This window comes from Dendrobates tinctorius, unplaced genomic scaffold (assembly GCF_039654945.1).
Source record: "Dendrobates tinctorius isolate UK_male_01 unplaced genomic scaffold, ASM3965494v1 ptg000011l, whole genome shotgun sequence".
Taxonomy (NCBI): Eukaryota; Metazoa; Chordata; class Amphibia; order Anura; family Dendrobatidae; genus Dendrobates; species Dendrobates tinctorius.
This window is the reverse complement of record NW_027361679.1, coordinates 88,078,791-88,103,644: the sequence shown is the minus strand read 5'-3', so window position 1 is coordinate 88,103,644 and position 24,854 is coordinate 88,078,791. Positions and strand designations below refer to the sequence as shown.

Sequence of the window (24,854 nt, the reverse complement as noted above, 5' to 3'; positions counted from 1 at the left end):
AACGGGCGGCCTGTAGTGCATATGTAGCGGAAGTGTGAAAGCACCCTTATGCTGCCACTGTTTTGTTTAAATATTTTTATTAACGTTTCAGAATTTTTTAACAGGAAAGGAAAAAGTGGGAAAAGGTTAGGTGAGAAAAGGATACCCCCTGTAAATACAGGGAGACCCCCATATGGGGGATAGACAGATATACAAACATAAAGTACCATATTACGTCATATGTACAAAAAGCTATAGTTGCATGTTACCTGTCCCGTCCGTAACCACTAAGTGGTCTAGGACCTGTTTGGAGGCTTTACCCCCCCATCCTAAACCACACAAGGTGGCTCAGGACCGATTGGGGTAAATAAGGTTCAAACAAAGCTACAAAGGGGATACCTGCTTATTCTACATAAATATAATATATGTATATATAATTATAATTATACTTCTTAATCTTCCTAGTTCTAATCTGTTAAATACAAATAATTTGCCCTGTTAAATCGTACTACTATTATTAGTGCCGAATCTTTGCAGATTTAAAAAAAAACATAAATAATTTTACTCCTAAAAAAAATAAATAAAGAAGAACAAGTCTGCCACCATCTTAAAGTTTTGTAATCTTTAGACATCTTCACGGAGGGTTGATGTCTGCTTTAAGAAGTCTCGAGATCCCAGGTGAGTCCGCCGAGGGCAATCTTCCAATATTTTTCAAAAATTCCATACCCTCTTCCAAGGAAGAAATGACAAACATCTTTGCTGCAACTTTATCTGGAGGGAGGAATTTTGAGTCCAAGTATAAGAAATGTTAGCACAACGAAGTTCCTTCGTTATTGCTTGGAATGATCTTCTTTTCTTCCATGAGTCCTTGGAAAAATCTTTATAGAAGGATAGGTGGCTGTAAGATGACGAGAGAAACAGCGGATCTTTAGCAATGTTCAGCAATGTATTTCTAATCCAATTAGGATAAAATGAGACAATGACATCTCTGGGAATGTCAGATGGGAGGGAAGGAGGTCTGCGGACTCTAAAGGCTTTCTCAATCAGGTTTATCTTGCTTGTGTGAGGGATAATTTGATGAACCATAGAGGAGATATAATTGTTTAATTGAAAGGCAGGGACTTTCTCTGGGATTCCCCTAATCTTAACGTTGTTTTTCCTCTTAAAGTCTTCATATATAGCCAGATTATTTCTGAAGAGGTCTATGTCTTCTTGAATTTTTTCTACAGATTTTGCAAGTGAAAGTAAGTTCTTGGTTTCTTCAGGACATAGAGTTTCGAATTTCAACTGAGAAATATCATTCGTTCTGAAATTTTGAGTAGGAATAACTGAGGTTGTTGTAGGTTTAGAATTAAGTCCTTCCAGGAAGGAAAGCAGCACTTTTTGGAAGATTTCTTTTAAGAAAAGCTCTGACATACAAGTTGCTTCTGAATTTTTCCCTATAATAGAATTCCCCCTTAGTGTTTCAACAGATATTAATAAAGCTTTAACTAATTTAATTAGGAAATCCTCTGTAGGATAATCATCAGATGCATGTATTGTGTCAGTTAATGATGTGATAGATGTACTATATTTTTCCTTCCTTTGATGATTCCCTTCATAATCAGAGTTACTCTCTTGCCCATCTTCTGAAGAAAAATCTGGAGGATTAAATTCAGAATCTGTACTAACAGATATATCACTACGTCTATGTTCAGGTGACCCCATCTCCGAAATGTCCTCTAAATGTATGTCTTGCAAATCATCTAATGAGTTATACGAATTATTTGCTTGATCAGATAAATCCCCTGAGTGGTCACTGGGCCCAGAAAATTCAAAACTTTGAGTCTCTATTTCTTCCCCTTGCCATGACCCATAAAGTACCTTCTCATCCTTTTTTGGGATAAATATTGGTGCTTCATGTCTAAGTCTACCATCAGTAATTAAAATGGGTGAAAGGGGCCTATGCTGGTTATGTCCTATTAAGGTTGTAGTGTAATCCTGCTGGTCTTCGTCCCCCATCACCCCCTTGTCACATAACTTAAAGCTATCCCCTATGCCAAAGCTTATATCATTAGAAACATTTAATTCCTCTCCCCTCCTCTTGGGATCATCTCTATTATTATGTGTTTGTTCCACTGTAATAGAGCTTATCATTTCTATTGCCTCCGTTATTACCAATCTCTCCCTCTTAGCCATCTCGTCCATTATATACAATGCTGTTTCACCCCACCTTTCCTCCATTCCCTTCTCATCTAGCTCCCCCATTGAATTAAGTGTTATTCCAGTAGCTGCTTTAAATTTTGTTATAAATTCTCTTTCAGCCTCTTTCATAATATATGTAATTCTTTCTTCATTTGTAAAGCTCCCATCTGATTCTTCATTAGCTTTTAAATTTACTGTAAAGTCTCCAGATCTAGTATCTGTTACTACTTTCGTGTTTTCCATTGTTCCCACAGCCACTTTTGGAACTGCCGCCATTACTATCGGTTTCACCGCTATTGATGACAACGTTGTCTTCCCCAGTCTCCCAACAGTTCCATCCTCCATTTTTAAATTTCCCGCCAATTCCTCCATTTTTAAATTTCCCGCCATTTCCTCCATTTTTAAATTTGCCGCCATTTCCTCCATTTTAAAATTTCCCGCCATTTTCTCTAATCTTCTGGCCGCTCCGGTAGTCTTTGTAATCGACACCACCGCTTCCCCTGGGTATCTTGCTGCTCCCGAAGCCCCTGACAGACTCACCTCCACCTCTCCAGCAGAGCCAACTTCTTCTTCAGCCGCGGACACAGTTCCCGCCGCTTTCCCCGTCTCTTGATAGCTCCCGCCGCTATCGGTGGAGAGACCGCCGCTTCCTTCAAGTCCCCGGCTGCTCCCGTGGTCACCGACGCGTTCACCGCTGTCAATTCTGGATCCCGGACCTCCTGTGACGCTGCCTCCACGCCGCCGACCGCTCCCGCGACCGCTGACGCCACCGCTGCCTTCCTCGGAACCCGACCTGCACCCGCTACCGGCTTGATAGAAGCGGATTCATGCCGGTTTCTTCCTCCCACCGGCGCTGGTGCTTTTACTGATCCCGCCGCTGGTCCTGCTGCTGTACTTGGCCTCCTAGGATTGTCTTCCCTCCCTGCATTAGGCTTTCCTCCTCTCCGGCCCAGTGCCGACCTCGGGGAGGATTTTCCTGTACATCTCCCCGGGATCTCCCGACGCTTCAGCAGGCTTGACCCTTGAAGTACTGGGGTCGCTGTCTGCGATGTTTCTTTAGTGCTTTCAGCCCAGGGAGTCTGCTGGTCAAGCTGAGTCATCTCCTTCCACTTCTCTTGGCCGGGTGCTGTAAATCCAGGCCGCGGCTTTGTTTTGGAAGGCAGGCCTCCTTCAGATCTCTTCAGAGAGCTTTTTAATCCAGTAATAAAGTTGTTTTTCTTCGGATCCGGGTTCTTCTTTATTCCAGGCATTCTTAGAAAGTTTGAGTCCAAAGTTCTGCTTTTAAAGTAAGCTTTTGCAGGCTTAAATAGGGGAAATAACAGGAGCTCAGCAAAACACGTCTGCTCCTGTCCCCTGCAAACCACGCCCCCCATGCTGCCACTGTTTTAGAACTCCAAAGCACGTGCTTTACTGGCATTTTTCAGAGCGCTTTTGTGAGCGCTCTCGGTAATGACCCATAAGATACAGGCTATTGATGAACGCTAAGTGCTCAAAAATAGCTCCTGTAATAAAATAAAAAGAGCTGGCCGAAACAACACCTCGCTTTTCTAGCCATTGACTTATCTACTATATAATTGTCTAAGGGTCACTTTCGTCTTTCTGTCTGTAACGTTTTATTCGTATATTCATTGGTCGCGGTGTCTGTCTGTCATGTAAATCCAAGTCGCTGATTGGTCGTGGCAAAACGCCCACGACCAATCAGCGACGGTCACAGTCTGCCATAAAAATGGCCGCTGCTTCACTGCCCTGTACTCACCGCTGACCGCTCACACAGGGTTAATGCCAGCGTTAACAGATCGCGGTGTACCGCACTCCGTTAACGCTGCTATTAACCCTGTGTGACCAACTTTTCGCTATTGATGGTGCCTATGCAGCATCAATAGTGAAAAGATGTAATGTTAAAAATAATAATGATAAAAAAAAAAAGTTATTCTCACCCCCTCCAACGTCGCGCTGTCCTCCGCGCCTCTCTCCAATGCACACCGTCCAGGACCTGCGATGATGTCACGGTCATGTGACCGCGACATCATCGCAGGTCCTACGCTCAGACCGGAAGCCACCGCCAGCACTGCAGAGAGGCGCGAGGACTTCAGGGCCCGTGGCTGAGGTGAGTATATCTTTATTATAGTGCCCACATTCCTAGACTACGTGGACAGTGCAATATACTACGTGACCAGTGCAATATACTACGTTGGCTGGCCAATATACTATGTGCGCTGTGTAATTTACTATGTGCGCTGTGCAATTTACTACGTGGACTGTGCAATTTACTACGTGCGCTGTCCAAAATACTACATCGGCTGTCCTATATACTACGTGGCCTGTACAATGTACTACGTGGACTGTCCAATATACTACATAACCTGTGCAACATACCACGTGGCTGTGCCTTCTAGAATACCCGATACATTAGAATCGGGCCACCATGTAGTATATTCAAAATTGGCAATCTTCTTAGCGATTTTCCAGTGCTTAGCACTTGGGAGAGTGGCTACTGTGAAAGCGGTCTTAGGGCTAAAACACAAGGCCAAAATTCCTTGCCTAATTTGGGGCCGAAACATCTGGGGGCAAAAAGCAGGGGGCGAAACATCCGGGGGTGAACTGCTGTGGGCGAACTGCTGGGGACAAAACATCCGGGGGCGAACTGCTGGGGGCAAAACATCTGGGGGCGAACTGCTGGGGATGAAACATCCGGGGGCGAACTGCTGGGGGTGAAACATCCGGGGGCGAACTGCTGGGGGCGAAACATCCGGGGGTGAAACATCCGGGGGCGAACTGCTGGGGGTGAAACATCCGGGGGCGAACTGCTGGGGGCGAAACATCCGGGGGCGAACTGCTGGGGGCGAACTGCTGGGGGCGAAACATCCGGGGGCGAACTGCTGGGGGCGAAACATCCGGGGGCGAACTGCTGGGGGTGAATCATCCGGGGGCGAAACATCCGGGGGTGAACAGCTGGGGGCGAAACATCCGGGGGCGAACTGCTGGGGGCGAAACATCCGGGTACGAACTGCTGGGGGCGAACTGCTGGGGGCGAAACATCCGGGGGTGAACTGCTGGAGGTGAACTGCTGGGGGCGAAACATCCGGGGCGAACTGCTGGGGGCGAAACATCCGGGGGTGAACTGCTGGGGGCGAACTGCTGGGGGCGAAACATCCGGGGGCGAACTGCTGGGGGCGAAACATCCGGGGGCGAACTGCTGGGGGCAAAACATCCGGGGGCGAACTGCTGGGGGCGAAACATCCGGGGGCGAACTGCTGGGGGCGAAACATCCGGGGGCGAAACATCCGGGGGCGAAACATCCGGGGGCGAACTGCTGGGGGCAAAACATCCGGGGGCGAAACATCCGGGGGCGAAACATCCGGGGGCGAACTGCTGGGGGCAAAACATCCGGGGTCGAACTGCTGGGGGCGAAACATCCGGGGGCGAAACATCCGGGGGCGAACTGCTGGGGGCGAAATGTGCGGGGGCGAAATGTGCGGGGGCGAAACAACCTGGGGGCGAAATATTCGGGGGCGAAGTGTACCTGGGGGCGAACTGCTGGGGGCGAACTTCTGGGGGCGAAATGCTGGGGGCGAGCTGCTGGGGGCGAAACTTCCTAAAACCGACCGCTGCAGACCGAGGGTCCGTCACAGAATGACGGCACATCACTAATGGATGCCGATTATGACAAGCGTTAGCGATGCGCTCATCTAAAGCAGTCTATGGGTTCATTAACGCATCCGTTACATAGCGTTAATCCCGCTATGTAACGGATGCGTTAAACGCAGCACCCGAACGCTATGTGAACCCAGCCTTACTGTACACAATCCTGCTGGCAGGCTCCCTTTAACTATTTTAAAATTTCTTTATAGCTGGATTTAAAGCTAGATTGTGCTAGCTAATTTTTACAGAGTTTGAAGTTATTTAATAAAAATATATTAGAATATTCCTTTTAATCATGCTTCTACAGATAATAGGATGGGTAACACTAACTTGCATTGCCCCACATCCAGTGGGGTAAGGGACTATATGAAGGTGGTTGCAACTTAAAGCCTAATGGAATCTGATAAAAGATCTGAGCAAGCTCATTAAGATGAAGGCTGTTAATGTTATTTCTCTGAGTTTTTTTAGGATACCATGGTTCTTATCATGGTGTGATTATCATTGTAAGATTATAGATCTATTAAAAAAGTAAGTTTAATAAATATAACTTTGAGACAGGTGGTCTTTAAAGCTGTAGAAGGTGTTGGACAAATATGTTGAAGGTGTAATAAGTAGTTTTGATTGAAGGGCAACGCCTAAGTGAGGTTGTAAACCTCATGAAATTACATTGCACCTCCGTAGAGTCAACCTCTGATCTACATGTATCTGTTCCCCAGGCCTTACCTGGTGGTTTTAATTTAAAGTACTTGGGAATGCTCTCCTGCATTGCAGGAAACAGTATTCCTTTGATCAAGATCTCATACCCTTTTCATTGACGTGCGGACCCTTAACTCCTTCTTAGGTATCTGGTCCATAGAGTTTTACTTCTAAAATAATTTCCTGCTATTTATGTAACAAAAAATAATCCTACAGCACAAAACAGCAAGAGTAGAGTTAACTACTTTACATAGCACTTTTTCTTTTATTCCCAGATGTAACTTTACGGTGTATTTTACACCTGGGAATAATAAATGAAAGCTAATAATTTTTATGCAGTGGATCTGCATATTTCCTGGATAATAAATTCTGTATTTTATGACACTGGCATAAAGAATTTGTAGGATCTCTACACTGAGGTGTAAAGTTGACACTAGGAGATGAAGGGGATGGTAAAGGGAGCAATAACAGGAGTTACAAGGATCCATTACGCTAAACTAGAAGTTACAGTGGGAAGTTATTGGGTGTAATAATGTGGTTAATAGAAAGAGGCAGAGCCGTACAAAATGACCTTCTTTTGAGGTCCATGCCATCAGACTCTACACCCCCTTCTCCATGCGAGTGTCGGTGGTGTATCGTCCTCCCGGCCCCTCCCATCAGTTCCTGGATCATTTTGCCACTTGGCTTCCACATTTTCTCTCCTGTGACATCCCTACCCTCATCATAGGAGATTTCAACATCCCCATTGCTCTTCCCCTCTCCCCATCTGCTACTCACCTTTTATCTCTAACCTACTCGTTTGGCCTACTTAGCTTACTAATTCTCCAACGCATGAAGACGGAAACTCCCTCGACTTGGTCTTCTCTCAGCTTTGTGCAGTGGATGATTTTGCAAACTCGCCTGTCCCGCTCTCTGACCACAATCTTCTTTCATTCTCTATCAAGAAACTGCCAGGCTTCTCAGGTCACCCCCATTGTCCATACCTATAGAAACATACAGACCATTAACACCCAGAAACTTATGAAGAACTTGCAGTCTTCATTGGCCCCTATCTCCTCCCTCTCATGCCCTGATTCTGCACTGAAGCATTACAATGAAATACTTCAAAGTGCCCTGGATGAATTTGCACTCGCTATAAATAGAACACCACAACACAGACGGCGACAACCCTGGCACACCCTGCAAACACGTTTCCTGCAGCGGTGCTCCAGGTGCGCCGAACGTCTGTGGAGAGAATCCAATCTACACGAAGATTTCATCCATTATAAGTTTATGCTTAGAACATACATCACTGCCCTTCACCTCTCAAAACAAACCTATTTCAACATCCTCATCACCTCACTGTCCAATAACCTGAAACGTCTCTTTGACACTTTTCATTCTCTACTCAACCAAAGAGTACAGGCCCCAACCACGGAGCTCCGAGCTGACGATCTGGCCAATTGCTTCAAGAAAAAATTGACCAGATTCTACAGGAAATTATCTCCCAATCACCTCATACCATGCACTGTTCTCCCTCCCCCACTGCATCATATCAGTCTCTGATTTTGAACCAGTCACAGAAGAAGAAGTAAGCAGGCTCCTTGCATTTTCTCACCCAACCACTTGCATCAGTGACCCATTTCCGTCACATCTCCTCCAGTCCCTTTCCCCTGCTGTCACCCCTCACCTAACTAAAATATTTAACCTCTCTCTCTCTTCTGGTATCTTTCCCTCCTCATTTAAGCATGCCATCATACATCCACTACTTAAAAAACCATCCCTCGACCAAATCTGTGCCCCTAACTATAGACCTGTCTCTAATCTTCCCTTCATCTCTAAACTACTGGAACGTTTGGTCCACTCCCGTCTTATCCGCTATCTCTCTGATAACTCTCTTCTCGACCCTCTCCAATTCAGTTTCCGCTCCTTACACTCTACTGAAACTGCCCTCACTAAAGTCTCTAATAATCTACTAAAAGCTAAATCAAATGGTCATTACTCCATGCTAATTCTCTCGGATCTCTCTGCAGCATTCGACACTGTGGATCATCAGCTCCTCCTCACTATGCTCCATTCCATTGGCCTCAAGGACACCGTTCTCTCCTGGTTCTCCTCCTATCTCTCTGACCGCTCCTTTACTGAATCTTTTGCTGGTTCCTCCTCCTCTCACCTTCCCCTTACTGTTGGGGTTCCTCAAGGATCAGTTCTAGGCCCCCTCATTTTCTCCTTGTACACTGCCCCTATTGGTCAAACAATCAGTAGATTTGGTTTCCAGTACCATCTCTATGCTGATGACACCCAATTATACACTTCTCCTGACATCACGCCAGCCTTTCTAGAAAACACCGGCGATTGTCTAAACGCTGTGTCTAACATCATGTCCTCACTATATCTGAAACTGAACCTGTCAAAGACTGAACTATTTGTGTTTCCTCCCTCTACTAATGTACCTATACCCGACATTGCCATTTCTGTGTGTGGCTCCACTATTACTCCCCAGCAACATGCCCGCTGTCTTGGGGTCATACTTGATTCCGAGCTTTCCTTTACCCCCCCCCATTCGATCACTGGCTCCCTCTTGTCATCTGCACCTCAAAAACATTTCTAGAATTTGACCTTTTCTTACCTTTGACTCTGCAAAAACTCTTACTGTTTCTCTTATTCATTCTCGTCTCAACTATTGTAACTCTCTTCTAATCGGTCTCCCTCTTACCAAACTCTCCCCTCTCCAATCTGTCTTGAATGCTGCAGCCAGGTTCATATTCCTCACCAATCATTACACCGATGCCTCTACCTTGTGCCAGTCATTACACTGGCTACCCATCCACTCCAGAATTCAGTATAAAGTTATTACCCTCACCCACAAAGCCCTCCATGGCTCAGCACCACCCTACATCTCCTCCCTTGTTTCAGTATACCACCCTACCCGCCCTCTATTCTTCTGATGATGTGAGGTTAGCATCCTCAATAATCAGAACCTCCCACTCCTGTCTCCAAGACTTTACACGTGCTGAAAAGTTTTACCATAACCAGGTTCCCCGCATCATGTTCCCACATGCTTTATGCATCTATTAGCCCTCTGTGTCTGTACTGTTACACACTTAACATTATGGCTGGTCCATACAATCAGGGCAACTGTTACCACCCACCTTTCGTGTCTACCTTTTTCCTCATAGACTGTAAGCTTAAGAACAGGGCCCTCATTCCTCTTGGTATTTGTTATAATCTATGTGATTATTGTTATGCTGTAATGTCTATTGTCTGTACAAATCCCCTCCGAAATGTAAAGTGCTGCAGAATATGTCGGCGCTATAGAAATAAAATTTATTATTATTATCAATAACATGCAGGAAATTATTAAAAAATATATATATATTAACTGTTACAGAAGTAAAATACTAAAGAAACAGTAACACCAAAAAGAAGGGTGACTTCAGAGAAGCCAAATATTAAGCCCAAATAAATGACTGTTCCTTCTTAGGACCCAATCTAATAGAGCTCTGTGCATGTTTCATCTGTACAGTGTTAAAGGGGAAATGCTCAGCTGCTCCGCACATGGCCTGAATGAACCAAAACATTAGCATTGCGTACTTGTATTTTGGCACATCCCTCAAGAATATTAAAATATATCTACAATGATACATGAAGGTAACACATGCAAAATATAGGAACCAAAAAGGATTTTCTTCAAAACTACCTCTGAAGATATATAGCAGCGATTAATGCATAAACCTCATTAAAGGGGGACATGAAAAAACAGCAACATAGGGCCAAAAGTATAATAATAATAAAAATAACAGTGTTTACTACATCAAATATAATAGCAACAATTAGTACTGTATAGCTAAGATAGTAAAGAAGGATGGCTAAAAACATATATATTGAGGGTAGATTATACTCCCTAGGATAAGAAGCATAAAGTGTCCCCTATAACTAAAGTCAAATTTGCCATTTAATTTCTCTCTCCTCTGATGTGATTGCACATCAGAGGAGAGAGAAATATGGTCTCTGATCCCCCCCGGTACCTCCCAGTGTCCCTGGGTCCTACTGCTTCCCCCCACGGCCGCCAGCAACTTCTTCTGGTAAGAAAATGGTGGGCGCATACGCAGTGCACCCGCTGAGATCTGCTGGCCGGCACCCGGCAACAATAGGGAGATTTTTCCTATTGGTTCATTTTGGTCACTGTGATAGACCCTATCACAGTGACTAAATTAAAAAAATAGTAAATTAACCCCTCCTTTATCACCCCCTTAGATAGGGAAAAATAATAAAATAAAGAAAATATATTTATTTCCATTTTCCCATTAAGGTTAGAGTTAGGCTTTAGGGTTGTGATTAGGGTAAGGGTTGTGGTTAGGGTTATGGTTGGGATTAGGGTTACGGGTGTGTTGGGGTTAGGGTTGTGGTTAGAGTTATGATTAGGGTTAGGGGTGTGTTGGCATTAGGGTTGAAGTTAGAGTTGGGGGGTTTCTACTGTTCATGTCCATCAGGGGGTCTCCAAACGTGACATTGTGCCACCATTGATTTCAGCAAATTTTTCGTTCAAAATGTCAAACGGTGCTCCCTCCCTTCTGAGTGCTGCTGTGTACACAAACAGTGGTTTACACCCACTTATGGGGCATCAGCATACTCAGGACAAATTGCACAGCAACATTGGGCTTCTAATTTATCCTGTTACCCTTGTGAAAATAAAAAATTGGGGGCTAAAATTCACTTTTGTGGTAAAAAAATATTTTTTATTTTCACCACTCTGCATTATACACTTCTGTGAAACACTTGGGTGTTCAAAGTTTTCACAACACATCTAAATAAGTTCCTTGGAGGGTCTTGTTTCCAAAATGGGGTCACTTGTGGGGGTTTTCTACTGTTAAGGCACATCAGGGGCTCTGCAAATGCAACATTACGCCCGCAGACTATTTCATCAAAGTCTTCATTCCAAAACAGCGCTCCTTCCCTTCTGAGCTCTACCATGAGCCCAAACAGTAGTTCCCCCAAGTATGGGGTAACAGCATACACAGGACAAACTGGACATCAACTTTTGGAGTCCAATTTCTTCTGTTACCCATGTGAAAATAAAAAATTGTGGGCTAAAATATCATTTTTGAGGGAAAAAAAGGTTTTTTATTTTCACGGCTCTGCATTATAAACTTCTGTGAAGCACTTGGGGGTTCAAAGTGCTCACCACACATCTAGATAAGTTCCTTAAGGAGTTTAGTTTCCAAAATGGGGTCACTTGTGGGGAGTTTCCACTGTTTAGGCACATCAGGGGCTCTGCAAACGCAACATGGCATATGATCTCAATTCCAGCCAGTTCTGCATTAAAAAAGTCAAACGGCGCTCCTTCTTCTGTTAACTTTTTTTGCCATATTTACGTTTTTTTCATAAATAAACATAAGTCATATCAAAGAAAATTACCACTAGCGTGAAGTACAATATGTCATTAAAAAACATTCTGAGTATCAGTGGGATCCGTTAAAGCGTTCCAGAGTTATAGCCTCATAAAGTGACAGTGGTCAGAATTGTAAAAATTGTCCTGGTCATTAAGCTGCAAATTGGCTCTGTCACTAAGGGGTTAAAAGTTCACACAATGGGGATGATCAAAAACTGTCTAATAGTAAAACTAGCTTGAAAGGGTAATGTAAGGGTGACATGACAACATACTAATTGTAACGGAATATCCACAATAAAACACTTGAATGCTAAAATTTTGTGGTTTCCTTGATCTTGTAATTTTTTTTGTCAGCACTGTAATGTTAGCAAATAACTCCAATTAGAAATGTATTGTAGTTTTTCTGATTCACTATGTCTCTTTCCTCATGTGCAGACATTGCAGGACCTTAGGTATCCATGGTTACGACCACTAGCAACTAGCTATCTAACAGTCACTGTATCAGTGGTCGTAATGGTTACCTATGCCTGCACATGAGAAAAGAAACATAGTGAATCAAAAGAACTATACTACATTTTTAATTGGATGTGTTTACTAATATTATTATTATTATTACACCATTAGGGTAGGATCTTGAACATGGGAATACCTCTTAAAGCTGGCCATACACATTAGATGGCTGTTGTTAGAACAATGCAACTGCCAATCATTCAGCCAACTGTCTCGTACACAGGAGCTCCAATGACTCCTTTGTTCTGTATGAGAAAGCCACTGGCTGACACATTGCAGCTTATCTCTAGGATAGATCGGTAGACCAAGATCAGACTTGCACTATTGACATCTCCTTCATCGACCATCAGTCATCCAGTGCACCTATACTGTTAAGTCTGTCAGAGGTCACAGGTTCAAAAAGTCTATCTCAGACAGTCTTGTCACAAGCCACTGCATTTGACAGATTCCAGAGGAATCTTGACTTTCCCCCTTTAGTCCCTGTACAGGGATCTGGTATTAAAACAGATCAAGCATTTTTATCAAGCATTGGATTGCTTGATAAAAGGCCTGCTGGCCAGAGAAACAGATCACAAGTGAGAAGGGTCATCATGCAGGGTCAAAATCGAGAAGTTGTGTTAGGAGCAAAATCAGAAGGCAAGCCAAGGTCAATCAACCAAGATATACAAAAAGCACACAGGAGGTAAACATCCGAGTGACCAGAACTAACTGAACGATCTACATAACTTGCAGCCAGAGACTGCCTGCGGGGGTTTATATTGAAGAGATCACCACTCATGGCTCCCAGCAGAGAGCTAATTACCTATCGGCACACTGCAGCAAAACACAAGTGGACCGGAAATGGACAATTAATCTGAGCAATCAAAAACTAAACTGCTACACACTGTCAGTGACTGTGGTAGTAATGCGATGCCACCTAGCGACCTAGGCAGGGGTTACAACATTATGTTCAGAAATGGATGAGACATATTCACATTAGACCATCTGCCAAACCTGTCGATATTGGCAAGTTCAGTCGACATTAGTCAAATGTGTATGGATCCTGTAATGTGTACATACAATAAGAAATAGCTTCCTGGTGTGCTGCAAAAGTCAGGAATTCTCACATACTGGTTCCTTTAGACAAAGGTTATTACGCAAACATTCACATGTTAATATTTATGTGAAGAATGTGTGTCTTATACAACGTGGACACGACTGTCCATAAAACTGTTCATTACATTACATGTCTGACCTAGCCTGCAAGTAATGTTGTTCTAACTGATGTTGTGTGTCAGGCTAAACGATGTTCAGCACGCCTGCATGGGAACACGAATAGTCTGAAAATAGATCATCCAGAAGGACAGGCAGTAAAAAGACCATTATTGGTGGCAAAATCCTGATTTCTAGGTAATGGACCTTGTATAAGATACATACCCATAGAACCTGTAAAAATATTCTAAATTATATATTTACTGGAAAAACTTATCTTTAAAAGAAGAAAGACAGAAATGTATTTTACCTTCTGGAAACCCTAAATCTCACCTCTCAGTGGTATACCCTTATCTGACAAGCCACTTTCCTGTCCAGCCCCTTGTTGGAAACTCAGAAAGTGTCTGGACCACCATAGGACATTGTATGCAAAAATGTTGTCTCACATTTCTAGCACAAATTAAGAAAACTGATAGGTGGGGTAAATTTAAACTAGATAACCTAAAGATTGTTTATTGAACACATGAAACCTCATGATAAATTTGCAGCATTTTAAGAATTAGCAGTAATGATAAAGCGCCACAAATAAGTTCTTAATTATCCAGAACTGCAATATCCTTGTTTGTCAGCTCTGTTGTGGTAGAGATACAACTTGGGACAACTACACATTACATGTACAGGAGCTTTATGACATCCCATTCTAAATCCATAAGCATTAATATGGAGTTGGTCTGCTCTCTACAGCTAAAACGACTTCCGATCATCTGTGAAAGATTTCTACAAAATTTTGGAGCATGTCTTTGGGTAATTTTGCAAGTTTACTCAGAGGAGCATTTGTTTACTGGTTCGCAATCTACCTTCTAGTTCATCCCAAAGGTGAATGATGGGGAAGTGTGTCAGGGTTCTTTATTGGCCAACCAAGTTTTTCTACACCAATCTCACCCAGTGCACCTTATCAACCTTGCATTGTGCAGTAGAGCACAATCATGCTGGAAAAGAAATGAGCCTTCCTTAGATTGTTCTCACAAAGTTGGAGGCTTACAATTGTCCAAAATATCTTGGTATGCTGAAACATTAAGATTTCATTTCACTGGAACTAGGATGCCTAGGCCAACCTCTAAAAAAAACACCATAGTATTATCCCAACTCCAGAAAACTTTAAATTTGGCACAATGGAGTAATGCAGGTAACGTTCTCCTGGCATTTGCCAACCTAGCCTCATCTATCAGACTACCAGATAGAGAAGAATAATTTATCACTAAGTAGAACACATTTCCTTGGCATTGTGCTTGGTGATATAAGGCTTGCAGTTTCTTGACTATGGAAACCCATGCCACGAAGCTCCCATCACACAGTTTTTGTGCTGATGTTAATGCTAGAGGAACTGTGAGGATTGGAACTCTGCAGTTATTGAGGCCACAGAGTGATGGCATCTTTTACCCATTATGCTACTCAGCACTCAACTTCCCCACTCTTTTTAACGTTATGTGATGTGCAATTTTGGGGCTGAGTTGCTCTAGTACTATACCTAAATGCTTCCACTTTTCAATAATACCACTCAAAATTGATCACAGAATATTTAGGGGAGAAGTTTTATGAATTGATTTTCTGGTAGTGGTAGCTTCCTATGACAGTACCATGCTCAATTTCATTGATCTCTTTAGAGCATTCCATTCTTTTATAAATATTTCGAAAGGCTGCCATCATGGCTAGTAGCTGGATTTTATACAGCCATAGCAATGGGAATGAATGAAAACTTGAATTCAATGATTGTTTTTGGAATTATTTTCCATGCCAAGGGACATTATACAAAGTGATTCAAAAATGATGTGGCAAAATTGTAGCCTTGGTATTCTTTAACCAAGAATACATAGCACAAATTTATTACCTTGAAAAGACATGCTATCTATCTTACCCATTTTATCTATAAAATGCAAATGTTCAAAGTGATTTTCATTGGTGACATGGCAAATGTTTAGCTAGTAGTCCAGTTCTGTCCAGACGTGTGCCAGCATATCATCGCATGTTGGCTCAACTGTTTCAATGGTGCATTTTCTCAAGTGATTCAGATCGTGTAGCGGGGGGATGGGGCCAGAAACACTGAGTCCTTGATGTTGTCCCACAGAAAAAAGTTGTAGGCTGTGTTAGGGCTGCGGATCGCACTAAATATAAAATATAAAGAAGTGCGGTCGCAACCCGGGGTCCACCGTGCAGAAATGGAAACTGCTGCTCAGTAATGGCGGAGCACTAAACACTGGGGGTTAACCGCTGAACCAGTGTGTACAGGAGCGAACTCTGTTACCTCACAGAGCCGCTGGAACAAGTACCAGAGCCTGAGCAAGACGCTGGGAACAATGTCTTTGCTGAGCAGGCTCCTCTGTGGCCGGTGAGGAATGGGAGACTGCAGAATGCAAGGATCGGGAGTCCTCCTGTGCCAGATCAACAGGGTGTTAGATCTGGCAATCGTGGAAGCCAGTGCAACATTGGTGAATTGTTGGTTTTGTCGTGGCTGATCCAACATTCTGTTAGCGTTTCATTCCGGTAGCAGCAAACATACAAATGGTAATGTTGAGGTATACCATCCCGCTGATATACTGAGATTAGTAGATCATCCACTATTTGTGGCATAAGTGAAATATCCAGATAGGAGTGATCAATGAAAGTATCCGCTACAAAAAAGAAGGAGCTGTAGACATTGTGCCTTCTCATTGCACTGAGCATGTTTGCTTTGGGTGAGTCCCTCAAGTGCTCAATAAAGGCACATGTTGATCTGAGTCCCAAATTCTATCATTGTGATGATTGACCTTCCCACTGAAGTGAAAGGTATCGCTCAATACCAGATAGAATTCATCCTCTTCCAATCGGCCATGAAAATCAATGTAAAAGTCAGTGTTTTGGTTTGTTGTTGGGTTTCAGTTCCTGGAAAAGAGTTCATCTGTATGGCTTACACACAGACGTTTTGGTAAAATACGCCATACCATTCTTTGTGGCACCTGTAGTTCCACATTTGTCAGCCTGGTCAACTTTTTAGACCTACGCTCATATAAAACTCAAATCCTCTCTCTTTCAGTGTTTGGGTGGACCAGACATTTCCCATTACATAAACACCCAGTGGTTTCTAAGTGCTGCGCACAACACAAAGTGCAATTTGTATGCAGATCACATTTGACTCATTTATTCTTAAAGTTTAGCTGTTCTGTTACAGCACTGCCCATTTGTGCAAATTCCAAGATGCATGAAGCTTTTACTTTCTTCGATGTCACCATCTTCGGGTCACACTATATAAGCACATTTTACATTTGACTCTTTAATAATGAAGGCTGAGCTGTGATATGTTACCATGACCAATTATGCCCGGTTTGCTTAGCTTTGCAGTCACTGGCCATTTAACACTGATGTTACTTTTACGACAGGCCTTTACTTTTGTACCATCCTTTTTGAATCACCCTGTTTGTCAGTAATACATTGTTAGGTAGTATTATGCTCTTTCATTAAGTTTAAGTATGCAATAATATTGTTTATTTATGCTATTGTATTAAAAATTAGATGGAGGCCCAATGCGATAGCGGTAATGTCACGATGGGGGCAGGCTTTGCAGCGTTGAGAATCTCATCCCCCCATGTGCTCACCCACCTATCCACTCTCTCTTTCCCCATGTGCTGACTTCTCCCGTCTGTGCTCTCTTCTTTGATCTTTCTACCCCATGTGCTATCCCCCTTGTCATGTTTCTGCGGTAACTTGGATAGCCGTCCTTTTCTTTGATGGTATATTCTTGGTATTTTTTTGATGTTGGCACTGATATTTGCTTTTTAAAGGGGTTTTCCCACAAATGAAAGTTCATTTCAAAATTGTCTGTGTCTGACCATGTACAGAACATACCACAGCTCCTGGGCAGGGGAGGAAGCAAAAGACAATACTGACATTACAGCAGGAGATCGCAGAGGATACATTTTGTGAGGTAAAATATTTTTTAAAAACAGTCAGTGAAATATTTTCCCTCACAAAATGAATCCACTGTGATCCCCTGCTGTAATGTCAGTATTGTCTTTTGCTTCCTCACCTGCCCAGGAGATGTGGTATGCTCCGTACACGGTCAGACACAATTTTTAAAATAAACTTTCCTTCATGGGAAAACCCCATTAATGTGACCGGCTTCCTCTGCCTGTAGACACGTTGTGAATCTGCTGCCGGGATCAGCCGAATGATTCACTGCACCTGCGCGTAATTTGCGCACACACAGTAAATCAGACCTCCACCATCTTTGTGCAGACAGATAGCAGCAGTCACATTAAAACTGTGCATGCGCTCCTCCTGTACAAAGATGGTGGCAGTCAGTGAATTATTTGGCTGATCCTGGCGGCAGCGGGTGTGTGAATGTGTGACCGTGTGTGTGAGTGTGAGTGTGTGTGTGTGTTTGTGCGTGTGGTGCGTACAGCATATAGAGTGTGCATGCATGTGTGTGTGTGGTGCGACGGTGTTCCGCTGGTGGTACCGCGCAATAGGTTGGTACCAGCAGCAGTTTCCATATTGAGACACCCATGAGTTGGGTGTCCCTATATGATGGTCGGTGATCTTCGTCCACTTGGTATTCTGGGATATGGTGACATCTGGACAGAACAGGAAATGAAAACGCCACTTGTTGCATTCCTGTGCGGTCGGCGGGCATGTCAAAATGATGCATCCGCATACATCCGCATGTTCTGCGTACCCTATGTTAAAGATATTGAAGACAAGAAATAGAGCAGCACAAAAATCCAAAAGAGAGTCCACGTGCAAAGCTCCCAAAGCATGTACGAAACCTTTATGATACAAAAAATCCAGAAAGCAGGAACAGCACACCGATTTTTCAGGGTAAAATGAAAAAGATTTGGCACTTGAACCGAAACATTGCACTTATGGGCATCTAAGAGATGCAGAAATTGTGCAAAATTTGTGCACAAAATATTTAATGTATACACATATCCTTAAAACCAGCCACAAATAGGTAGAGGAGAATAAGCCTGTTCATCACAGAGGAAACGACTGACACATAGTTAGCTATTGAGTGCGGATGAGTAGCATTCATTATAAAGGTACATTGCCCCAGGGCTTAGTGAGGACCACAGAGGAGCATGAAAGAGCTTCAGCTGGAGCAGCTATCGGTCTTGCTTGTCCCAGATGAAGGGATCTAGGCGACATTGATTACTTTTATAAGAAGAGGATGAGGATAGGCAAAGGAGAAGGCGCACACATGCCTATTAAGGACTGTTAAGATAAGAGGTGAATTATTTAAACAAGGGGATGAGAAATAGCTAAATTATAGGAATATGCTATCTAATGCATGTCAAACAGAATAAAAATGACATACTCCTTGCAGAGTGATCGAGGTGCCGCCTAATAATATGCTAGCAATCCGCTTCAAGTATTAGCATATTGTCATAAACATGTACTAATATAGTAAGTGTAAGCCCAGCATGGTTTATACCCATTGTGTACCTCTGTTGCTCATTTGCCTTTTGTGATATTGTTGACACCACCAAGCTCATTATCTCATGAAAGACTATGTAACCATCAAGCTTGTTGCCTCTTTGTGAGTAAGTATTGAAACTGTCATTTGTGTGCGCCTGGATCCTTTCATCATCCCTGAGTGGGGAACTACTCTACCACCAGAGGGTACTACATCCTATAATATTTATAATGGCACACTATGCTTTCCTTCTCTTTAATAAAGGGGCTCCACCATACACAACCCAAATTAACAAGTTAAGTTTTCTACAGTTATGGTATAGACTATAAAACATACTGTATATGGCTAATAATAGTACTCAATGTAGTGCTTTGATAATTTTCTGTGTACTCCAGTGCTGTTATGAAAGCACACTGATACTTTCAAGGCTCCAGTGAAAAATTGCCATTGAAAAACACACGGTTCCTAAAAATGTAAAATGGTACATGAAAGCAAAAATGGTTAAAATTTATCAAGGTATGCATGAATTTGACAGATGGTACGTACTAATAAGATGTGAAATTTAAGGGATCTGAAATGAAAAGTCTGTAGTCACTCTATGTGACTGCAGACTTTCAAATCGCGACAGTGTGCAATGTGCACACTTTCATGATTTCCCTGTATGTCCTCTGCAGGTGGGCGGTCACATGACTGACTGCAAGTGATTTGCCTAGTTGCTGCCATTTGCTGAGTGATCTAATCTGGTTTGTCTCAATTCTCTCTTCTAGTCCTTTTGTGACTACAAGTATATAAATTGAATGCATGTGATCGCACAGGAGAAACGTTACACTGTGCACATTTTCCACTGTCATTTTGCAGTCACATAGAGTGTGTGCGGACTTTTCATTTCAGACCAGAAGACAATTTAAGGGGAATCTGTCACCCCATTTTTGTCCTATAAGATGCGGCCACCGCCATCAGGGGCTTATCTTCAGCATTCTGTAATGCTGTAGATAAGCCCCCGATGTAACCTGAAAGATAAAAAAAAGAGATAGATTATACTCACCTGGGTGTCCGGTCTGGTCCGATGGGTGTCCTCCTTGCTTCATGCTTTGCTCCTGCACAGCAGTACTTTCTCTGCCCTGTTGAGGGCAGAGTAAAGTACTGCAGTGCTCAGGCGCCGGACCTCTCTGACCAGGTGCCTGTGCACTGTAGTTCTTTACTCTGCCCTCCACAGGGCAGAGAAAGTACGCCTACGCAGGAGCGCAGCATGATGCGGGGGGAGGATGTCATCTCTAGAAGATGGGAGGTGCCAGACCGGACTGCGACACCCACCGCACCCGACCGCGCCCTCCGGTAAGTATAATCTAACTAGTTTTTCTTATCTTTCAGGTAACATCGGGGGCTTATCTACAGCATTACAGAATGCTGTAGATAAGCCCCTGATGGCGGTGGTCACAGCTTATAGGCCGAAAATGGGGTGACAGATTCCCTTTAAGTGATAATTCAGTTGTAAACAAATAGTACGTATTATTATAAACTTTTTTGTGTCGTTATTGAACAGAATTATCTGATATCTGTCTTTTGTTTTTAGACACTGCCCTTTTCGAGAGTTATACTCAAGGCGAGATACAAGAACTTGTTTCCACTCTTGTAGAGAGGTACAGCCAATCAATACACTCAGGAGACGACCCAAGAAATGTTGCCAGAATGAAAAGAGCCCGTGTGCGCAAACAGCCTTGTACCATAAAAGAGCTCGAAGTGAGAGTCAGCGAGCTTGGTCTTGGATACATATCCGATGAAACAGTTCTGTTCCGCTATTGCACTGGTACGTGCGAAGCTGCTGTACGCAACTATGACCTCTCTCTACAGAGCATCAGAGGCAAAAAGAAGATAAAAAAGGACAAAGTAAGAGCCAAACCTTGCTGCAGGCCTCTCACATACGATGACGATATTTCTTTCTTGGACGCCAAAAATCATTACCACACCATCAAAGAGGTATCAGCCAAGGATTGTGGCTGCGTTTGACAACTATCAAGCTTCAAAGCAAAAAGAGAGAACATATACAGACTCCGACTATAAGGCTTCGTCCCATGGAGACAGGAGATTGCGATTTTTATTTCTACCTCACTGAATTATATACATTGAGATATGATTCCTTTAAAGACAATGGTTGGTTGCAAGTGTCTGAAGTAACTTAATGGAGTAGTAGTTTTACATCACCTGCAAGAATGTCCAAGTCAAGAAACACGACGATGAGTATGAGTAGGACCCAAGCTTGCATCATGTTTGTATTGCATGTGGGCTTGGCTGGTACCCTCTGAGTAAAGTACTTTGCTTTGTACCCAACTACCAAAGGACAAAATCTTTTTCTTCTAACTAAAAAAATAAATTTCCCCAACTAAATTATGTACAGCAAATTTCTATTCACTTTTTCTCCATTTGGAGTTGGGATCTCTACACCAAGTGAAGCTGTCACAGAACACTCGTGCCAAAACTCAAACTTTAACGTCCGCAACTTATGACAAAGACTTTAAAGCGTATATCATTTCTTACTATCACAAGTAGCCTGAAGGCACCAGGTTATTAGCTTTATTTAATTATATACATGTACATTTTGCCTGTAAATGTCAGTAAACGCCTAAATATAGGAGTTAATGTAATGTCTGCATTGGTTATATTTATGAGTATTGATTATGGTCCAGGATCTGGTAATGATATGACAAGACAGAGACCCTTTCATTTTTATTTATGTTGAATTATGAATGAAGAATTTCCACCCGAATTATAAAATTAGCTAGGCAAAAATGGCTTGAGTTTGGTTGTTATATTTTATCTACTTACAGAGATAGTGGAATTTGCTCATTTGTTGTTATGGATAATTTTCTAAAATTGAAAACCAAAAGTGAGGTCATATTGGTTATCACTTTTTTAAGGGAATCTGTCACCTGGTTTTTGCTACCCCATCTAATAGTAGCATGATGTCACCTGCTGAGCTGCTTGCTTCAGTTTTGATAAAATCACAGTTTTATCTGCTGCAGATCTAGCAGTTCTCTGAATACTGAGGTCTGTATAACCCTGCCCACACCACTGATTGGCTTTCTGCCTATGCACTGTGTACACATAAAGCTGGCAATCAGTGGTGTGATGGGGGTTATACAGAGCTCATGAATATGGAGGACTACCTAGCAGCAGATTTACTGGTTCTCTAGTGATAATCTCCTGCTCATCAAACAGTAATGCCTGGATTCCAGTGACACATCAGGTTTTCTATCTCTACATTATGCTGCTCTCAAATTAAATGACAAAAACCTGGTGCCAGAGTCCTTTTAATTGGCTTTACTGTGACAAATTATAGAGCTATCACTCTGTGATAGCGTATGCTAACAAAATTACAGTACCTTCAGTTTCAGAGATAAAGAGACTCCGTCACCAGTTTTTTTCTACGTAATCTAAAGACAGCTTGCGGTTGAGGTTAAAGCACAGAATTCAATGATGTGTCACTTATCAAGCTATGTACTGTTTACTTACAGTAAAGGTTTTATCACCAGGACCTTATCACTGCTCCTCTAGGACAGCTACAGCAGTGCATGAGACTTAGTCCAGCCACACCCCCTTCTGTGATAAGCAGCTCACTGTCTATAGACAATGTATATAGAGAGCCTGGTGTGGGCAGGGTTAGCTCTCTGAGTGCTGTAATATGCTATTTCTAAAAACACAGATTGTGTCACAACTGCTGCACCCGGTAAACTAAGTGACACATCAGGGTCTTTTTTTTTCTACATTATGCTGCTCTTAGATTAGGTAGTAAAAATGTACTGACAGATTCCGTTTAAAAGAGTTGTCCACTTTATTTTAAAATCAGTTTAAGGGCTTGATTTTTTGGCACTTATACATATACAAATTTTCCAGCTTATCCCATTTTGTAAAATGTCACTCACTAGCCAATGTAACTTTCCTTACAGACTGCTCAAGAAAAGTAAAATAAATTCCGTTAATGGAGGGGCATGTGGCCAAATCTGTTCATAATTTTCCTCTAGTTTAAGTTTTCCCTTTTGTAGTGATGGACAAGTCTCGTCACATGCTCACACATCAACTCCCATCTTGAGGATAGAATTTTGTGCACTTACAAGTACACAGCGTTCACGCAGGAGGAGAGTGTCACACAGGTAGTACTTACAACATGATGTCGCCAAACGCTTGGTGAAATTAAATATAAAGTGGGCAGCCTATTTACGTCTAATGTGACAGCCATCATGGTTGTCCTTATTGTCAATTTTGCTAGCATGCCAGTCCTAAGTAACACAGTCGTAAAGTCCTATCTTTGAATCTAACCTCTAATTTAATAATATATAGCAAATTTTACATTTTGGGTGAAAAAAATTTTTTTTAATGTATTTACCTTTCATTCACTAAGCGAGATATATATATATAACTATGCAAACACAAGAGTATTTAAGAACAGTTGTTTCTTAATATATAATTATTAAATAAATAACATGTTTCCTTGATAGTCATAAAGCTATTAGTCTGTTTCACTCAAGATTCCGTTTTACATTAAAGCCGGGTTCAGACGAAATATATATACTTTTTAAGTCTGTGAATGCCCTCTCCAGACAGACAAGAAGATATCTATTTTACAATAAAAAACAAAATTTATTGAAAAAAAAGCAATTAAAATTAAAGTATATGTATACATAAGGACATGTCATGAAACAAGGAATACCTCAGGGGACATTACATAACATGACACAGTACCCATGCAAATAACCAGGGCACAAAAACTGATATACATAGATAAGCACACAGCGAAAATGAAGTATAGAATGCCATTAAAATTAATCCTTTATTTAACTCACGCAGAGTAATTCACAGAGTAATCATACAAAACATTCCTAATAAATTATTAAGGTCACTATTCCTGACAAAGGGACGAAACGCGCTTTGGGGCGCTCAGGGACACCACAGATAGGAGACCAGCACACATGTAAGTGTTATTCTAATTTCTCTCATAATAGCCTGATGTGGTCGCGGCTCGTACCAGGAACAGGAGATTTATTACACTAAAGGGATGAACTCAATATTGGCATTGTTTACATGAGTCTTAGGTCCATTGATGTTGGTTATTTCCCCTACTTTTGATAAGTAGTGACCTTAGTTTATTAGGAATGTTTTGTATGATTACTCTGTGAATTACTCTGAGCGAGTTAAATAAAGGATTCATTTTATTGGCACTATATACTGGATTTTTTCTGTGTGCTTATCCCTGACTATATGTTAAACCTACTAAATTAGGCTAAAAGTACACATCTACTGTACATATACAGTAGGTTATGATGAATGACAATACTTTGCCAGTGCATAAACATTTTCCCATTCCACCTATATGATAACATAACCCTTCTCTTTAGATTACATCTGTCATAGCTGTTTTTGTTCTGACCAAAGTCAGATCTGCCAGATCACCAGTGAGGCCAGATTAGGAGTATTACGCCCTTAATTTACAAGCACTTGGAGACAAAAGAGACTGCTCACACACGGGCCGTGGGCAAATCACTTTATCTGACGTAATGAAATACAAGGCAATCTTTTATACCATTTACAACAATATGTAATTCTATGGGGCTCATGTGGCCCCCACCATCACCTCAGGGTCGTACCTTGTTTACAATGTACCAAGAGCATGTTGTTACTGACTATTGAGAACATATATGATAAGAAGCATTTTTCCCTTGAAGAGGAGACAGGCAAAGTGCAGCGTCATAAGAATAAATGAAAGGCAAAAGGCAAATCAAGAATTAAAGGCAGTTAGGCGTTTAAAGGCAAACCATTAACCCTTCTATATCAATTTCCCCC

General features: G+C 42.3%; 1 protein-coding gene across 1 annotated transcript in view; it reads left to right on the top strand.

The window, feature by feature from the left end:
- Positions 1-23,805, top strand: part of LOC141048653 (neurturin-like) — a 418,253-nt gene extending 394,448 nt beyond the window's left edge. Inside the window, exon 3 of the mRNA XM_073544445.1 lies at positions 20,593-23,805. Coding sequence (XP_073400546.1) covers positions 20,593-21,026 — 434 coding nt within the window. The 3' untranslated portion in view covers positions 21,027-23,805. The remainder of the gene's footprint in view (positions 1-20,592) is intronic.
- Positions 23,806-24,854: the final 1,049 nt, after the last annotated feature.